At 42.8% G+C, this 16,797-nt stretch overlaps 1 protein-coding gene across 3 annotated transcripts; it reads left to right on the plus strand.

Moving 5' to 3' along the window:
• Positions 1-1,828: 1,828 nt before the first annotated feature.
• Positions 1,829-14,185, plus strand: LOC121586420 (polyhomeotic-like protein 1). Of its 3 annotated transcripts, none has more exons than XM_041903083.2 (15): positions 1,829-1,934; positions 2,975-3,093; positions 3,349-3,459; positions 3,709-3,786; positions 4,028-4,165; positions 8,195-8,359; positions 8,656-8,737; positions 8,830-9,839; positions 9,947-10,070; positions 10,350-10,525; positions 10,735-10,825; positions 10,937-11,024; positions 11,681-11,834; positions 12,118-12,328; positions 12,697-14,185. In XM_041903083.2, coding segments are annotated over exons 1-15 (2,700 nt in total). In that variant the 5' UTR covers positions 1,829-1,933; the 3' UTR covers positions 12,849-14,185. The 3 variants fall into 3 exon arrangements, with proteins under 3 accessions (XP_041759017.1, XP_041759019.1, XP_041759018.1); XM_041903084.1 differs by lacking the exon at positions 1,829-1,934 and adding an exon at positions 2,140-2,449; XM_041903085.2 differs by lacking the exon at positions 4,028-4,165.
• Positions 14,186-16,797: the final 2,612 nt, after the last annotated feature.

Consider the following 16,797-nt stretch of genomic DNA (forward strand, 5'->3'; position numbering starts at 1 on the left):
TGTGAGAGCATTCAGTCAAACATTTTGAATATAATTGTGATGGTTGTCAATTCAATGTGTATATGGAATACCACAATGGGAATTTAGTTGTGACCAAATGTGAAGATTTGTGCAAAATGCTTTTTAATGACTCCATTTTGAGTCTATACTCTACTTTGTGACACTTTGTCTGAAGATTAACCATGTGGAACATTGTTAAAAATATTCATTTATTCAAAGATTTTATTGTATAGATATATTGTAGTATATTTGAATGTGTTACAAAAAAAGTATTTATTTTTTATTTGTGGTTGTGTAAATTAGATGTAGTAATTTTGCCCCAAGCACTTTCACAATTTATTTTGCCTAGAAAGATGACAGGGTCATGGCTTTGTTCTGTATTCATATAATATATTGTGGATATATGTATGTGTTGCACTGGTAAAATACATTCCTTTGATGGTACTATTCAGCATTTGACCTCTCCTCCAAGGAAAAAATGTTCTTCAATGGCAGCACTCCCTCATTACTGTAAACAAGACCGTGGTACTTTAGTAACTGAACCATACCCAGCTACCTTATGCACATTCACTTACTGTACAAAGTTAGGAGAGTATTTATTTGTAAATATGTATTTATATGTTGTCTGCAGTGGTTGAATGTGGGCTTGTTCTGGCTTATGGGGTGCCAATCATCCAATGAGTGAAAAGGAGAAGGAAAAAGAGAGAACAACTATTTGGATTGTTTCCTAGTAATACACTGAATAAGTAATAAGTAATACACATATTAACTTTGTGGTTAAAGTATTATTTATGTCACAATGTACACTGGATAATAAAAAAATCAGCTCCCTTACCACTACTCCACAACACTTTCCCTCACTCTCCCTCTCTCTTCCACTTTCCATATGCCTTCCACTTGTTCAGTATCCACCTTATGTTGTCCTCAGTGTGTGCCCACATTTTTTTATTTTTAGTTGATGATCATTGTATCCTATATTATCACAGAGATCTATTCCATTTTATGTCAGAAAACCATGTTGTTTTGAAATTGATTTTTACCCATGCGGTTGGTATTGCTTTTATGTTTATTTTTCCTGGCCTGTGTTTCATGGCCTTCCATTTACTTTGAGTGATTGTGTTTGTGAGTTCCTTGTTTCTGCTGCTTATTTGTGCCTCTTCTTCAACACCTTTCAGCTAATGTGTACTGTATGTGTGTGTGTGAACACATTCTTCCTACTTCCAAAGTCTTGTACTCTTATTCTCCATGAGGCACCAAACAAAGGGCATTTCAGCAAGGTCTATAGCCCAGCCATAAACAACTGAAATGAAAAGGGATTAAATAATGTTTAAAAAAAATAATCAATGTTGATATTGAATTGGAAAATATGGTCGAATTCATAAATATCAAGATCATGTGGAGTGCAGAAAAGCACACTTTTGAATTCATTTAGTAATTTTCCTGTATTTAAAAAATCTATCACACAAACAGTATAAATCTGGCTTTGAAATGGCCTATGAGGCATAATGAAACATTACAACAAACTAACAACAATCATACAGCCCCATATGTTACATGCATTTGTTTCACTTGTGTTTGTATATATGAATATAATGTTGTTAAATAAAATATCACACATCTAACAAACACACAAGCTTTGAAACCTTCTGTCCAGATGCTATCCTTGGCAAATACAAAGTCAGCATCTTGCTTGGTTTAATCAATCAATCAATCAATCAATCAATGTACTTTGTCTGTGTGTGAGAGTGTAATAAATGTTTTGTTAACCTAATTTATGACATCCACCAGGTGGCATTACACCGCAATACCTGTTTGTTTGTTTGTGTGCTTCATTTGGACATAGTATTTCAACATTACTCGGATTAGCTGATGCTGAGAGTGACCATTTTGAGTGACAGGTTTAGAGCTTCAAGCTTGGGAGGAAAGTGATCAAAGTAAGTACATTTTTAAACATTGTTTTAAAATGAAAATGTAAAGGTAGCTTTACTTATAAACGCATCTTAGTTAATAGGAAGGTTAAACGGTTTCTTTCTTTTTACACACATGAAACAATGATTTCTGTTTATGGTCGCAAAATTGGGGTAATCAAGTTCATAGTAGCGGATGCACACGGCTGCAGGAGTTATTTCATGATGCAGCTACAGTGTAACAGGGAGCATCACATACATTGTTGCAATTACTGACATATTAACCGTGTTGCTATTGCAGGTAGAGATTACATTGTAACTATGTTGTTGTTACATATTTTGGCACGCGACCTCCGTGTGCCGTCATTCCATTGCGACGGAAAAGGACAAACATCAAAAGGAGGCGTTGTCCTCCACCCAAATTTATGCAAAATATCAACCTAATTGAATGTACTGTAATATCGTCGTGCAAAAGGAATTCTTGCGTACTGTTACGCATTGAAGTCGAGAGAAACATAGGTGGCAATACACCAACGTCCACGGTGAGCAATGGATTTTCAGCATACGGTTGTCACGGGTAGCTAATTAGCTACAGTAGCTAGCTTGTGTGCTAGCACTGGCTGCAACTAGTTACTTTAGCTAGCTGGCTAACTACTGTACTAGCTAGCAGCACTCGAATTGCTTTTAATTATAGTGCAACAAGTGAGCTGCATAACATGTTGATAGCTAGCTAGCTAATAATGATTTACCTTGCAAGCGACTAATAATGCATTTATTACTAGCTGAGATTTATTGAATTGATGTTGCATGACAATCAAATGTTTGCAAACACAGTCAGGTGAAGGAGTGAAAGGAGGCATGGCATTCTTGATTGATGGATACAATATCGTGTCAACATGTAAATACAGATGTTAGTTATCCAGGATTGACAGATATATTCCACACCTTACATCTCCACAAAGCTGCAGTGTGAATAATCCTTTACCTTCCACCAGTGACTGATAGCCATGTCTTTTGACATTGTTTTCTAGTCAGCATTTGATTGAAAGCTTCTCTTATTTCATCAGTGATGGAGACAGATGGCGACCAAAACCAGGGCTCTACCAATGGAACCACTCCGTCAGGGCTGAACTCCCGCCCCTCTCAAATGAACTCCATGTCCCTGTACGAGAGACAGGCTGTGCAGGTCAGTAACTGTGGGTGTGCGTGCGTGTGTACGGGTGTGCATGCATATGAATGAGTATATTATGTATAGCCTATGCCTTTTTCTGACATGGCAATCCCAAGTTGTACTCAGCGTCACACAGGATCATCTGTAATCCTTGCCTGTAGTGTAGTTATCTCATTATCACTGTGTAAGTGCTCGTATATCAACCTGCAGGCTATTGACAGTTCAATGTCATAACTCACTCTCCCTGTTTTCTATCTTGTGCAACTGAAGGCCCTTCAGGCGCTGCAGAGGCAGCCCAATGCAGCACAGTACTTCCAGCAGCTGATGCTGCAGCAACAGATCAACAGTGCCCAGCTACAAAACCTGGCTGCAGTACAACAGGTAAAGAACCATCTTTATGAACCAGCCCTACCAATAATGCATGCTCAGAATAGGGGACATGGCTGCTGTTTTGACATGGTCAGGTTGCGAATGTTTAGGCTATAGGATGACAGTACAATATGTTGAAACATCATCATGAGGTTTGCTACATAGTCCATTTATACTGCTCTAAACTTGACTAGGATAGAGCTTCTGTCCATACAGTATGGCAATGGCTTTTGACATTAGTCCCTGTTGTCCCTGTTCTAGGCCACCCTTGCTGCCAGTCGCCAGTCCAGCCCTCCCGCCAACAGCATATCTCAGACCACAAGCACAACAGTCACATCTGTACGTTTACACATCTATGACAACTAGTAGGCCTGCTACCCAAAATCACTGAGAAGAATACAGCTTCAAAGAGGGCACTCCAGTAATATTGACTTAAAACCACAATTTGCTGTTTGAGCATGTTAATGACATTCTATATATTTAGAATCACTGGCACTTGCATTGTTTTATTGTCTCCAAAATAGTCAATAGAGTTAGCTTTGATTGTTCTCAAATTCACTTTTTTTTCTTTCCGCTTTAGATGAATGTAACCACTTCTGTGGGAGGGGCCATAACCAGCACCCGCGCTATAGGCCCAGGCTCCTCCGCGACATCCACTATAAGCCAATCAGTGCTGCTGGGTGGGAACGCGGCAGGACAGGGACAGATGTATCTGAGAGTGAGAACACATGCACCATTGCCTGATTCACACTATAAGGCCGACCCGAACAAAACTTTGCTGGCTCAGATATTTTCAGCACAGTTCCTATTCCATTACGGTGGATGCATAACCAGGTCAGCACAGTACAGCTTAGGGCTGTGGCGGTCATGACATTTTGTCAGCCGGTGATTGTCAAGTAAATAACTGTCGGTCTCACGGTAACTGACCGTTAATTAACATAAACACATTTAGCATCTCCTGGCTTCCACACATAGCCTACAAGCCACTGATGCAGACCTTTGGAACATCTACATTTAAAAAAGTCTAATAAATCCATGTAATATAGCCTACACCTTCACAATAAATCTATTATTTATTTTAGACAGGTCTAAAGAAACATGATATGAAGAAAATGTAGTCTATTTCAGAAGAACAGAATAGCATACTCAGAGTTGTTCTTATGTTAGGTCCTGATCTGGCTATGCCAAATGGCTGTGGGCTACACTAGTTCATTTAGCAGACAAGATTTGCTTAGAATTCCGTGGCATTATTTTATAGTATGAAGAATACAATTGAACAAAGCTGAATAAAATAGAAAGGATATTTTCTCCAAACGATTTGAGGGAGTGCGCACATGCGGCTATTCGGTGTTGAGCGGTTAACAAAGAAATAGGTATTCCTATACAGTGCCTATAAAGTATTCAGACCCCCTTTTTCCACATTTTGTTGCGTAACAGCCTTATTCTAAAATGGATTAAATAAATACAAATCCTCAGCAATCTACACAGAATACCCCATAATGACATAGCGAAAACAGGTTTTTAGACATATTTGCTAATGTATTACAAATAAAAAACAGAAAAACCTTATTTACATAAGTATTCAGACCCTTTGCTATGAGACTCTGGAAAGGCACACACCTGTCTATATAAGGTCCCACAGTTGACAGTGCATGTCAGAGCAAAAACCAAGCCATGAGGTCGAAGGAATTGTCCGTAGAGCTCCGAGACAGGATTGTGTCGAGGCACAGATCTGGGGAAGGGTACCAAAACATTTCTGCAGTATTGAAGGTCCCCAAGAACACAGTGGCCTCCATCATTCTTTAATGGAAGAAGTTTGGAACCACCAAGACTCTTCCTAGAGCTGGCCGCCCGGCCAAACTGAGCAATTGGGGGAGAAGGGCCTTGGTCAGGGATGTGACCAAAAACCTCATGGTCATTCTGACAGAGCTCTAGAGTTCCTCTGTGGAGATGGGAGAACCTTCCAGAAGGACAACCATCTCTGCAGCACTCCACCAATCAGGCCTTTATGGTAGAGTGGCCAGACGGAAGCCACTCCTCAGTAAAAGGCACATGACAGCCCGCTTGGAGTTTGCCAAAAGGCACCTAAAGGAAACAAGATTCTCTGGTCTGATGAAACCAAGATTGAACTCTTTGGCCTGAATGCCAAGCGTCACATCTGGAGGAAACCTGGCACCATCCCTACGGTGAAGCATGGTGGTGGCAGCATCAGGCTGTGGGGATGTTTTTCAGTGGCAGGGACTCGGAGACTAGTCAGGATCGAGGAAAAGATAAATGGAGTAAAGTACAGAGAGATCCTTGATGAAAACCTGCTCAGGACCTCTGACTGGGGCGAAGGTTCACCTTCCAACAGGACAATGACCCTAAGCACACAGCCAAGACAATGCAGTAGAGGCTTCGGGACAAGTCTCTGAATGTCCTTGAGTGGCCCAGCCAGAGCCCGGACTTGAACCCGATCTAACATCTCTGGAGAGACCTGAAAATAGCTGTGCAGCAACGCTCCCCATCCAACCTGACAGAGCTTGAGAGGATCTGCAGAGAAGAATGGGAGAAACTCCCCAAATACAGATGTGCAAAGCTTGTAGTGTCATACCCAAGAAGACTCAATGCTGTAATCGCTGCCAAAGGTGCTTCAACAAAGTACTGAGTAAACAGTCTGAATACTTATGTAAATGTAATATTTCTGTTTTTTATTTTTAATAAATTAGCAAAAATTTACAGAAAACTGTTTTTGCTTTGTCATTATGAGGTATTGTGTGTAGATTGATGAGATTTTTTATATTTTTAAATCAATTTTAAAATAAGGCTGTAATGTAACAAAATGTGAAAAAAGTAAAGGGGTCTGAATACTTTCCGAAGGCACTGTATGCTTAATTTAGAGTTATTCATGTAACTTCAGTTGTTCTACAAACGTTGCGCTATATGTTTAGATTTTTTATACATTGTAAGGCTGCATGATGCGTCTCTAATGATGATTTGAAAAAAGTTGCTTGAAAAGCATGAGCTCTGCTTTGTTTTTTGCGCAGGCTGTACACACTTCGTCAGTCTCTCGTTCACAATTTGAGAAGCACTTGATAATGCCTCAAATTTCCTGGCGGCATTCCCTTTGTGTGGCCATAATGCACCCTAAAAAAATCCATGCCTTTTGCACCCCTTCTCCCTGAGTGCTGCCTGCTCCTAAGCACTTATCACTCACTCCGCCCTCCATCATGTGATCTGGTCTTTCTCACAGGCTATAAGTGAAGACAGACACATCGGGGACGCAACTGCGCACGTCCTTATCCAATTCTGAGGTGCATATTGAAGATATTGGAAGAACTGTCCACATTTACTTTTTGTCAGCCAACAAGATGAGTAGGCCTAACGAACAGCAAAAGCACTAGCCTATGTCAATCTACTATCCCCCATAGTACAAAAGTTGACCTATTATATTCTGTGTCAGAAATAAATATTCCAAACATATTCTGGGACAGTTGTGGGATGCGATAGATCCCAAATTAATAGAACCACTAGCATCAAAAAATGTACGCATTGTGGCTGACGCAACAGATGAGAACATTTAGCTTTAAATGTTGATAAACTGTTAGGCTATTTCTTCACATTATAAGCGCAGCAATGCGCACACGGCAGTAGGCTATAAGCGTGAATGTTCCATTAGCGGGAAAACGCCATTATCAAAAGTGACCACAAATGCGATTATGCATCTAATGCATTTATTATAAAGGTGAATTATTATGGTGAAAATTTTCTTCCCCAAACTTGAAACTCACACGCTGCTTATGTATGCCAGTTAGGCTTTACACCCCTTGTAACGCGGATTAATGTGCTTAATTTTAAGAAGTTATTTGGCCACTTTAGTTGTGATACAAACCTTATCAAAACATATAGGCCTATGGGCTAGGCTACATGATTCAAAAAATAAAAAAGGCATTGTTTCTTGCCTTAAGCTGGGCATCATTCACAAGTGATAATATATAATTCACAAGTGATAAGCTAATATTGTCACCCATCAGACTATTCTTGTCTTTACATATACTAAATAATATATGTGTAAAATTCGTTTTGATTTAGAATGGACCATTATCATGCACCTGTCTCGAAACAGGAGCAGGGGAAAAAATACATGAATTCTCAGCACTTAAATAGTGAATGGAGGACGCTTTTCCTGTGGTTCATTTTCATCCCAGCCAGGTAGGCTATACTCCTGTTGTAAAGATAAGCAATGTGCTTAATATTTGCTTAATATTAGGAAAGTTGAGAAATAAATATAGTAGGCCTAGCCTATAGAAAGCTGATGGGATCCTCCTCTTTTTAGTAGAGGCCATCACTCTGTTTTCTCGCGCAATTTTATAGCCAATAGAAATGTTGCGCAACATGAGCTCATGGGCTATCATGAAGTGCTTGATTAGATTTTCGATTACATTTGCATTGATCTCAGAGTGATTAGAGGGACAATAGAGTGCTGAGTACCAGGCAGTTAGCAAGTTTGGTAGGCTACTAATGACCATCAGCAGCATCAGAGTTTGGAGAAGCCTAATTACCGTGACTAAACGGTCACGTGGAATTTGACTGCCTTCATGACTGGTGACCGCCGGTGTGGCGGTAATACGGTCACCGCAACAGCCCTAGTACAGCTTAGCTTGGCTTGGTTCGGGCTTGGCTCAAGAGTGTGAGTATAGTATCTGCTTTTGTAATTTGCCTCCATGAAAGGACTCTTTGATTGACAGTCTCTTTTGTTGTACTGTAGGTGAACCGATCTCTGAGGGCTCCCCTCTCCTCCCAGCTCATCTTTATGCCTGGTAGCACGGCAACCACGGCCATGGCAACAGTCACCAAGCAGCCACAGACTCAGCAGCAGCAACAACAGGAAATTACACCTACTTCCTCCAGCAACCAATCAGACAATGACCAGGTATGGATCAACTTTGTATTTGTGACTGAGAACATTGGAGTGAGTCTTGCTTTAGTGATGTAATCTAGAATAGATTGTTCCCAGTTCTGTTGGTGCTGTCTTGCCAGGTCCTGTGGTCATTATAGCACAAACAGATCTGGGACCAGGCAAAATCTAGAATATTTGTGCAGTAAAACTACAGTATTGTGCTCTGAAATTGGTGAAACTCTGGCTTGTACTTCTCTTGCATCCCTCTCTCTGGCCTCTTCTTTCCATCAATCCTCATACACCCATCTCCCCCTTTCTCTCTGGACCAGGTGCAGAACCTGGCTCTGCGATGTCTCTCCAGTCCCAAGGGGGTCGGGGTCAAGACTGAAACCCCAGAGAGGGGTGAAACAGGTGGGGAGTGAAATCGCAGCATACTTAGCCTTACATACTTAGCATACTTCCTTACCTGTTGGTTATTAATTTCCTTCCTCATTCTTGTCCAGCGACCTACTCCCTTATCCAGTCATCTCACCAGCAGTTCAACCAGTCCACTCCACAGTATACCACTAAACCAACCCAACAGCAACAGTCCCACATCAAGATCCCCACCTACATCCAGAGCTCCAACGCCAACCTGTCCTCTCTCAACCTCAAGACGGGCAACCACCACTCCAACGCCCCCTCCTCACCCTCCACCTCTGTCCCACTCTCACAGCTCCTCCTCTCCGGACCCAACTTTGGCCGGGGTGGGGCTATCACCACGGTAACCTCTGCCGCCACGGCGACGCACATTCTGGTGCCCACCTCCAATGCGCCCGCCCAGTCCCACATTTACCAGGTGGGTGCTGCCACCATCAAGCCCAATGTTAGTACTCAAACGCTGGTGGTTCAGCCTCTGCAGAAAAGCACTATTAACGACAAAGGAGGCCATGGGAACGGTCCCGTTCCAATCCAGCCGAAAACTCAACAAGGCCTCCGTATGCCCCTGCAACTGCCATCCCGCAACCCGCCTCCCATCCTCCCCGCACCCCCCGCCAACAATCAGACTATTGCCACCCAGCCTCCGCCGCACATCCCAGTCCAGATAGTAGGGGCCAGGCAGAGCTCCATAGGAAACCCCCAGGCTTTGGCCTTGGTCCAGGCCCGGAACACCTGTTCCCAGGATGGAGCTACCCTTCTGAGTAGCTCCAGCAGCGCCAGCCTCCTCACCATGGTGGCCTCCATCGCTTCCAGAGAGGGAGGGGGGATAAGCCGAGGGGCGGATTTAAAGAGCCTTCAATCAGCCCAAGAAGCCCTCCCATTGGCCCACATCTCTCACGTGCACGCACAAGCCAATCAGAATCAGAGCCCTGGGCTGAATCCAAATCCAAATTGCACCTTGGCCGCCAGCATCTCCTCTCAGTCCCAGGCCTCCCGTTCCTCCCTCACTTTACCCCTGCCTTTGGTTGAGGCGAGCAGCGTGTCCGCTGTAGTGGCTGCCAATGGAGAGTCTATGTGTTCTCAGCCTCCCCAGGTGAGTTGTTCATTACTGATAGCACTGATAACACTACAATTGACTGATGTTTCTAAACTACGTAGTGGTTGTTGATTCCATTTGTGAAATAATGACATTCCTCTCAGGGTAAGTCGATGAAGAGGAAATCCGAGTCAGTCGCAGCCAATGACGAAGATGGTCCCCCTCCTCCCCACCTTGTTCCAATGAGTGAACACTCCCCTGCCCTCTCCTCCTCCGCCATGGAAGCAGGTAAGGAATCAGCTATAAATGGGCCCACTTGTCTTCAATACTTTGCCTTTCTCATTCCTCTCATTTACGACCACTGAAAGGAGGAAAGGATAAGAGTGCAAGGAGACAATTTTCTACCTTGGCCCAGCCACCAACCTGACCCGTGGATCAATACCTATGCATGATTCCAAAAACCTCACGTTTGCACAGATTTAGCCACTGTGGCCAGGCAGACTTGGTCAAATTGTTCAAAAATAAGTGATCAAATCCTTTCTCTCCCCCCACCCTTCTTTTCTCAAGGCCCTGGTCCACTTTCTCCCTCCCCCTCTCCCTCTCTTTCCCCTGCCCTCTCGGTGTCCCGTATGGGGGGTGGCCAGGGGGAGAGAGCCCCCCCTCCACAGGCTGTGGTCAAACCCCACGTCCTCACCCACCTCATAGCGGGCTTCGTCATCCAGGAGGGAGCTGAACCTTTCCCTGTACATACAGTATTCACCTTGGGATTTGTAGTTTTTGGAGTAGTTGTAGTTCTCATATACAATACAACGTTCATTCATACCCTTTGAGGATATATACCACCTGATATAAATAATGACATGTACTATAGATTAAAACAATATTATCAATAATTCCCTGTAATCAGTAATGTTGAACACAACACATTTTGTTCCTGTATTTTAATTGACAGGTGAGTGGGCCAGTGAAGGAGGCAGCTGGAGAAGATTTGGCCATGGACAATCCAAACGCCAGTCAGCCTGAGACTGTGAATACAGCTACAGGTTAGGCTCAGACCATAGTCCCAAGTCACGTTTCCATCAAAGCCACTGGTTTGACTACAAACTGCAATTGATGTAGTTCTTTAAACCCCCTTTTTCCTGTTCTCTTCCCAGTGCTGAAGTGTGAGTACTGTAAAAGCTTCGCCCCAGCCAGACAGTTTAGAGGGACTAAGCGCTTCTGCTCATTGACCTGTTCCAAGAGGTACAGTCATAGTACAAATTCACTGCAGTATACTGTATGTCTACTATATGTCATTATTATAAGTCTACTATATGTCAGTATACACTGAGTGTACAAAACCTTAGGAACACCTTCCTAATATTGAGTTGCACCCCCTTTTGCCCTCAGAACAGTCTCAATTCGCCGGGGCATGGGCTCACTCTACAAGGTGTCGAAAGTGTTCCACATGGATGATGGCCCATGTTGACTCCAATGCTTCCCACAGTTGTGTCAAGTTGGCTGAATGTCCTTTGGGTGGTGGACCATTCTTGATACACAGGAATCTGTTGAGCGTGAAAAACCCAGCAGTGTTGCAGTTCTTGACACACTCAAACCGGTGTGCTTGGCACCTACTACCATACCCCGTTCAAAGGCACTTAAATCTTTTGTCTTGCCCATTCACCCTCTGAATGGCACACATACACGATCCATGTCTCAATTGTCTCAAGGCTTAAAAATCCTTCTTTAACCTGTCTCCTCCCTTTAATCTACACTAACTGAAGTGGATTTAATAAGTGACATCAATAAGGGATCATAGCTTTCACCTGTATTCACCTGGTCAGTCTATGTCATGGCAGGTGTTCCTAATGTTTTGTACACTCAGTGTATGTCTACAATATGTCTCTCTGTTGCTCCAGGTATAATGTAAGCTGCAGCCAGCACTACCGCCTGCGACAGGGGGGTCACCTCTCCCACTCTGACGAGGACGGGGTCCTAAGGAGGAGGGTTCCCCACAGGACCAGCTCCGAGATTGCCAGTGCCAAAATAGCCGGGAGACCCTTACCAGTTAAGGTAATGGTCAGATGATCATTGATAGTTATACACTTGTTTTTGAGCTGGCATGGATGACTGAAGAGATCTCTGTCACAACTAGAAAGGGTGGAAAGTATGGCGCTTTCTAGATGGGTTAAACCACTAACCCTAATTTAAACGTTTACCTTCAATCCTCAAATAGCCTCAAAATCTGCGTATCAAACTTGCCGATAATGCCATATTTGTCAGTTCAAGCGTGGCCATCTTGTGACTACCTTGTTGCACACGCACCTCTCACACAGTCCTGGTTCATTGTCTACAGTGCCGCTCCGAGTCCAGCCGTTCGGAGGACGTCTCCAGCTGCGGGGAGGAAGAGGACGACCCCATGTCCCTCTCCCCGGCCTCCTCCTCTTCCTGCCACCAGCCTCCGCCCACACTCCGATTGGAGGTCTCGAAGGCGTCCTACTTCCTGCCCGGCAGCCCCGCCCAGTGGAGTGTGGAGGAAGTGTCTCAGTTCATATCCTCTCTGCAAGGTTGGTACCACAGAGCTGAGCTCTAAACTGTAGTTCAGTTACTATAGACATCATTAGTTGATACCATCAGCTCAGAAGGATATGCGTTGTCATGCAACAACACCCAAATGCTACTCTGTGTTTTTGTGGCTTTTGAAATCTATAATTACAGTTATCTTACTTGTTTTTGTAGCTTTTTTTACTCCCTCTATTATTCTATAATGTTGAGGTAGCAGGCCATTGCTATTGGATTTTCACCCTTGTAATTCATGTATTCATGTTATTGTCTTGTTACCGTCCCTCCTTCCCTCTCTCTCTTCCCGCCCTCACTTACTCCCAACCTCCCTCTTTCTCTCCCTCTCTCCTCTCCTCCTTTTCTCCTCTCCCAGGCTGTGAGGAGCTGGCGGCCCATTTCCTGTCCCAGGAGATTGACGGACAGGCCCTGCTGCTACTCAGAGAGGAGCATCTCATGTCCACCATGAACATCAAGCTCGGTCCCGCCCTCAAGATCTGTGCCCACATCAACATCCTGAGAGACTGAGAGGAAGAATGAACGGAGGAAAGGAGAGATACTCCCAAAAGAAAAAGGAGAGAAGGAAGGGATGGAGAGAGAGAGAGAGAGGAGGTGACAATATGGCTGTTGAAATACTTTTTAACTGTGTTAAGTGGGGTCCCTGTTGATTTTATTATATTTTGTCTAAACAAACAGAATGAAAGTGGGAAAAATGAGTCTTCTACCCACAAAATGTGGACCTTAAATGTAGAGTATTATGTGAGTGAGTGAGGAAACCCTGTATATGTGTGTAATATTTGCCTATATATTTAAATATATCTTTGTTGGCTGGACTGCCTTTGTTTACGCTGTAGAGAATCATTGTGGAACTTGTGGCCTTTTTAAGTAGTTTCGGCGATCTAAAAATAGTACTAGAACGGAGTCGTCCGTAAAAAAAAAAAACCTGTTTCATATCGTTCCTTATTTTTACAAGCCATTATGTATGGTAAGGTCATGTAAAGTAATGGACCATTGCCTTTGCCAACCATTACTGAGGAGTAGCAAATATATTGGCCTAAGGAAACTTGACAAATAGAGGGTGACATTTTCTGTCCGCTGAAATGAGCAAGAAACTCAATTGGTGCACAGGATTTATATAAAAAAACGTCCTTTTTAAAATGTCTATGAAGTGGCAGCAATAATCTATGCGGATCTGAAGTACAGGTATATCCGATCCAAATTATACCATCCCATAGGCTACTGCAGTTTTCCAAACGTATTTCAGATTATATGCCCTCCTGCCTATAGTTTTTTAAGTAAGGTCTTTGCAGTTTTATACATTGAAAGAGCTATTTACAGTAGTCGACAGAAAATGTCACCAAGGTCGTACTCATTGGGCATCAAACGGAATAAAACTGACTGAAACAGGGAAGGACTACCTGGGCTTATCCAATAAGAATCAGTCATTTTCCTGCTGCGTGCCCTAATGTACATGACCCTGGATTGTAGTCTTCCTCATAGCTTTCCTCATAACTTGTACCTATCCAAGGCTCTTGTTACAGTAGCAGTGACTGTGGCTATTATCAATAATCTTATGATTAGGTGCTCTGCTAATTGTGTGTTTACATTTTAAGCTTGGAGAAGGCGAGGTCAATATCATGCAAAAAAAATAAACCAACTACTAGGACACCATGCAGGAGTGGTAGTGCTTTTGTTTTGCAACTGAATTGATGTGTTGTGTAAACTGAACTTTTATTGTGTGGAATAGCTAGTTGTGCTCTTTACATGACAGTCTTTTGACTGGTTAAGACTTCTGAGTTTGTTAAGGCATATTTGTTAGGCAGGGATCCCAGCTCAACTAAGAAAATAAAGAAAGGATCACTTTGCTTTGTTGAATGACATATGCTTTAAAGGGAAAATCAAATGATGTATGATATACATGTATGATGCATTTTGCATCATCATGATGATGTGGCTGGTGACACTTTGCTTCTTGAATATCTTCGAAACTGCTGACATGCAAAATATTTTGGGACAGTATTAAAAAGTGGACAAATGGGAAAAAAAGACCAGAAGTTAGTTTGAGTGGATTTTCCCTTTAATTTACCTTCCCTGCTGGGCTAACTTTTATTATGATGAGATACTCAGCAATTTCTATTTGATTAAATGGCAGACTGATGGCACTGTGGTTGTTTAAAGGGTTAAAGTGTGAGTGACTACAGTTTACATGTAGAATTATATATCTGCTAGTGTGGGAGAGAGACCCAGGTAGGGCCTTGGAAGACACTGGCATTAGAACCTGCAGCAAGCAGGGAATGTTCATTTTGTTTTCCATTGTAACCACGTAGATATTCAGTATACACACAGTGGATAAATATATACACTGAGTATACCAAACATTAGGAACACCTTCCTAATATTGAGTTGCACCCCCTCTTTTGCCCTCAGAACAGCCTCAATTAGTTGGGGCATGGACTCTACAAGGTGCCGAAAGCGTTCCACAAGGATGCTGGCCAATGTTGACCCCAATGCTTCCCACAGTTGTGTCAAGTTGGCTGGATGTCCTTTGGGTGGTGGACCATTCTTGATATACACGGGGAAACGGTTGAGCATGAAAAACCCAGCAGCGTTGCCGTTCTTGACACAAAACGGTGTGCCTGGCACCTACTACCATACCTCGTTCAAAGGCACTTACATTTTGTGTCTTGCCCATTCACCCTCTGAATGGCATTCATACACAATCCATCTCTCAAGGCTTAAAAATCATTCTTTAACCTGTCTCCTCCCCTTCACTACACTGATTGAAGTGGATTTAACATTTTACATAAAAAGGGGATAATAGCTTTCACCTGGATTCACCTAGTCAGTCTATGTCATGGAAAGAGCAGGTTGTTTTGTATACTCAGTGTATTACTCTTTAAATACACAATATACAGCTGCGGAAAAAAGTAAGAGACCACTGCAAAATTATCAGTTTCTCTAGTTTTACTATTTATAGGTATGTGTTTGGGTAAAAATAACATTTTTGTTTTATTCTATAAACTACTGACAACATTTCTCCCAAATTCCAAATAAAAATATTGTCATTTAGAGCATGTATTTGCAGAAAATGACAACTGGTCAAAATAACAAAACATTTGTAGTGTTGTCAGACCTCGAATAATGCAAAGAAAATAAGTTCATGTTAATTTTTAAACAACACAATACTAATGTTTTAACTTAGGAAGAAATCCTATATTTGAAATCAATATTTGGTGGAATAACCCTGATTTTCAATCACAGCTTTCATGCGTCTTGGCATGCTCTCCACCAGTCTTTCACATTGATGTTGGGTGACTTTATGCCACTCCTGGCGCAAAAATTCAATTTGTTTGATGGCTTGTGACCATCCATCTTCCTCTTGATCACATTCCAGAAGTTTTCAATGGGGATCAGGTCTGGAGATTGGGCTGGCCATGACAGGGTCTTGATCTGGTGGTCCTCCATCCACACCTTGATTGACCTGGCTGTGTGACATGGTGCATTGTCCTGCAGGAAAAACCAATCCTCAGAGTTGGGGAACAATGTCAGAGCAAAAGGAAGCAAGTTTTCTTCCAGGACAACCTTGTACGTGGCTTCATTCATGCGTCCTTCACAAAGACAAATCTGCCCGATTCCAGCCTTGCTGAAGCACCCCCAGATCATCACCGATCCTCCACCAAATTTCACAGTGGGTGCGAGACACTGTGGCTTGTAGGCCGCTCCAGGTCTCCGTCTAACCATTAGATGACCAGGTGTTGGGCAAAGCTGAAAATTGGACTCATCAGAGAAGATGACCTTACTCCAGTCCTCTACAGTCAAGTCCTTATGGTCTTTTGAAAACCTCAGCCTGACTCTTCTTTGCTTCTCATTGATGAAGGGCTTTTTTCTAGCTTTGCACGACTTCAGCCCTGCCCCTAGGAGCCTGTTTCGAACTGTCCTCGCCATGCACTTCACCCCAGCTGCCGTTTGCCATTCTTTTTGTAGGTCACTTGATGTCATCTTACGGTTGTTGAGTTACATTCGAATGAGTTGGCGGTCATCCTGGTCAGTAGAGAGTCGTTTTCGCCCTCTTCCGGTCTGTAGCTTTGTTGTCTCCAATGTCTGCTGCTTGACCTTGTTCTTATGAACCGCCGTCTTTGACATTTTAAGGATGGAAGCAACCTGACGCTTACTGTATCCCTCTGCCAGTAAAGCCAGAATTGAACCCTTCTTTTCCTCACTCAAAACTTTCCTTTTTAACTCTTTTGGCATGGTCAGTAGTTATTTTTTGATTAATATTACTTTTGAGGTACTATTAGCACTGTTTTTGCCATCCAGCTGGTCCTATTGCAAGAGGATAGTGATGACCACAGCAGTGGTTTTTATACTTTTCCTCGTTAAATAAGATTTGGTTCATGTGATCACCTAATCAGTACCTAATTCAGTAGAATGAGGTGTGACTGTGTTGGAATTCATCAGACACTGGAATAGAATGGCT

The sequence above is a fragment of the Coregonus clupeaformis genome, chromosome 17, assembly GCF_020615455.1.
Source record: "Coregonus clupeaformis isolate EN_2021a chromosome 17, ASM2061545v1, whole genome shotgun sequence".
Classification (NCBI taxonomy): Eukaryota; Metazoa; Chordata; class Actinopteri; order Salmoniformes; family Salmonidae; genus Coregonus; species Coregonus clupeaformis.

Coding starts and splice junctions, on each gene's coding strand:
- LOC121586420 (XM_041903083.2), top strand. Junction 3,460..3,708: donor ACCTGGCTGCAGTACAACAG/GTAAAGAACCAT, acceptor TCCCTGTTCTAG/GCCACCCTTGCTGCCAGTCG. Junction 8,360..8,655: donor ACCAATCAGACAATGACCAG/GTATGGATCAAC, acceptor TCTCTGGACCAG/GTGCAGAACCTGGCTCTGCG.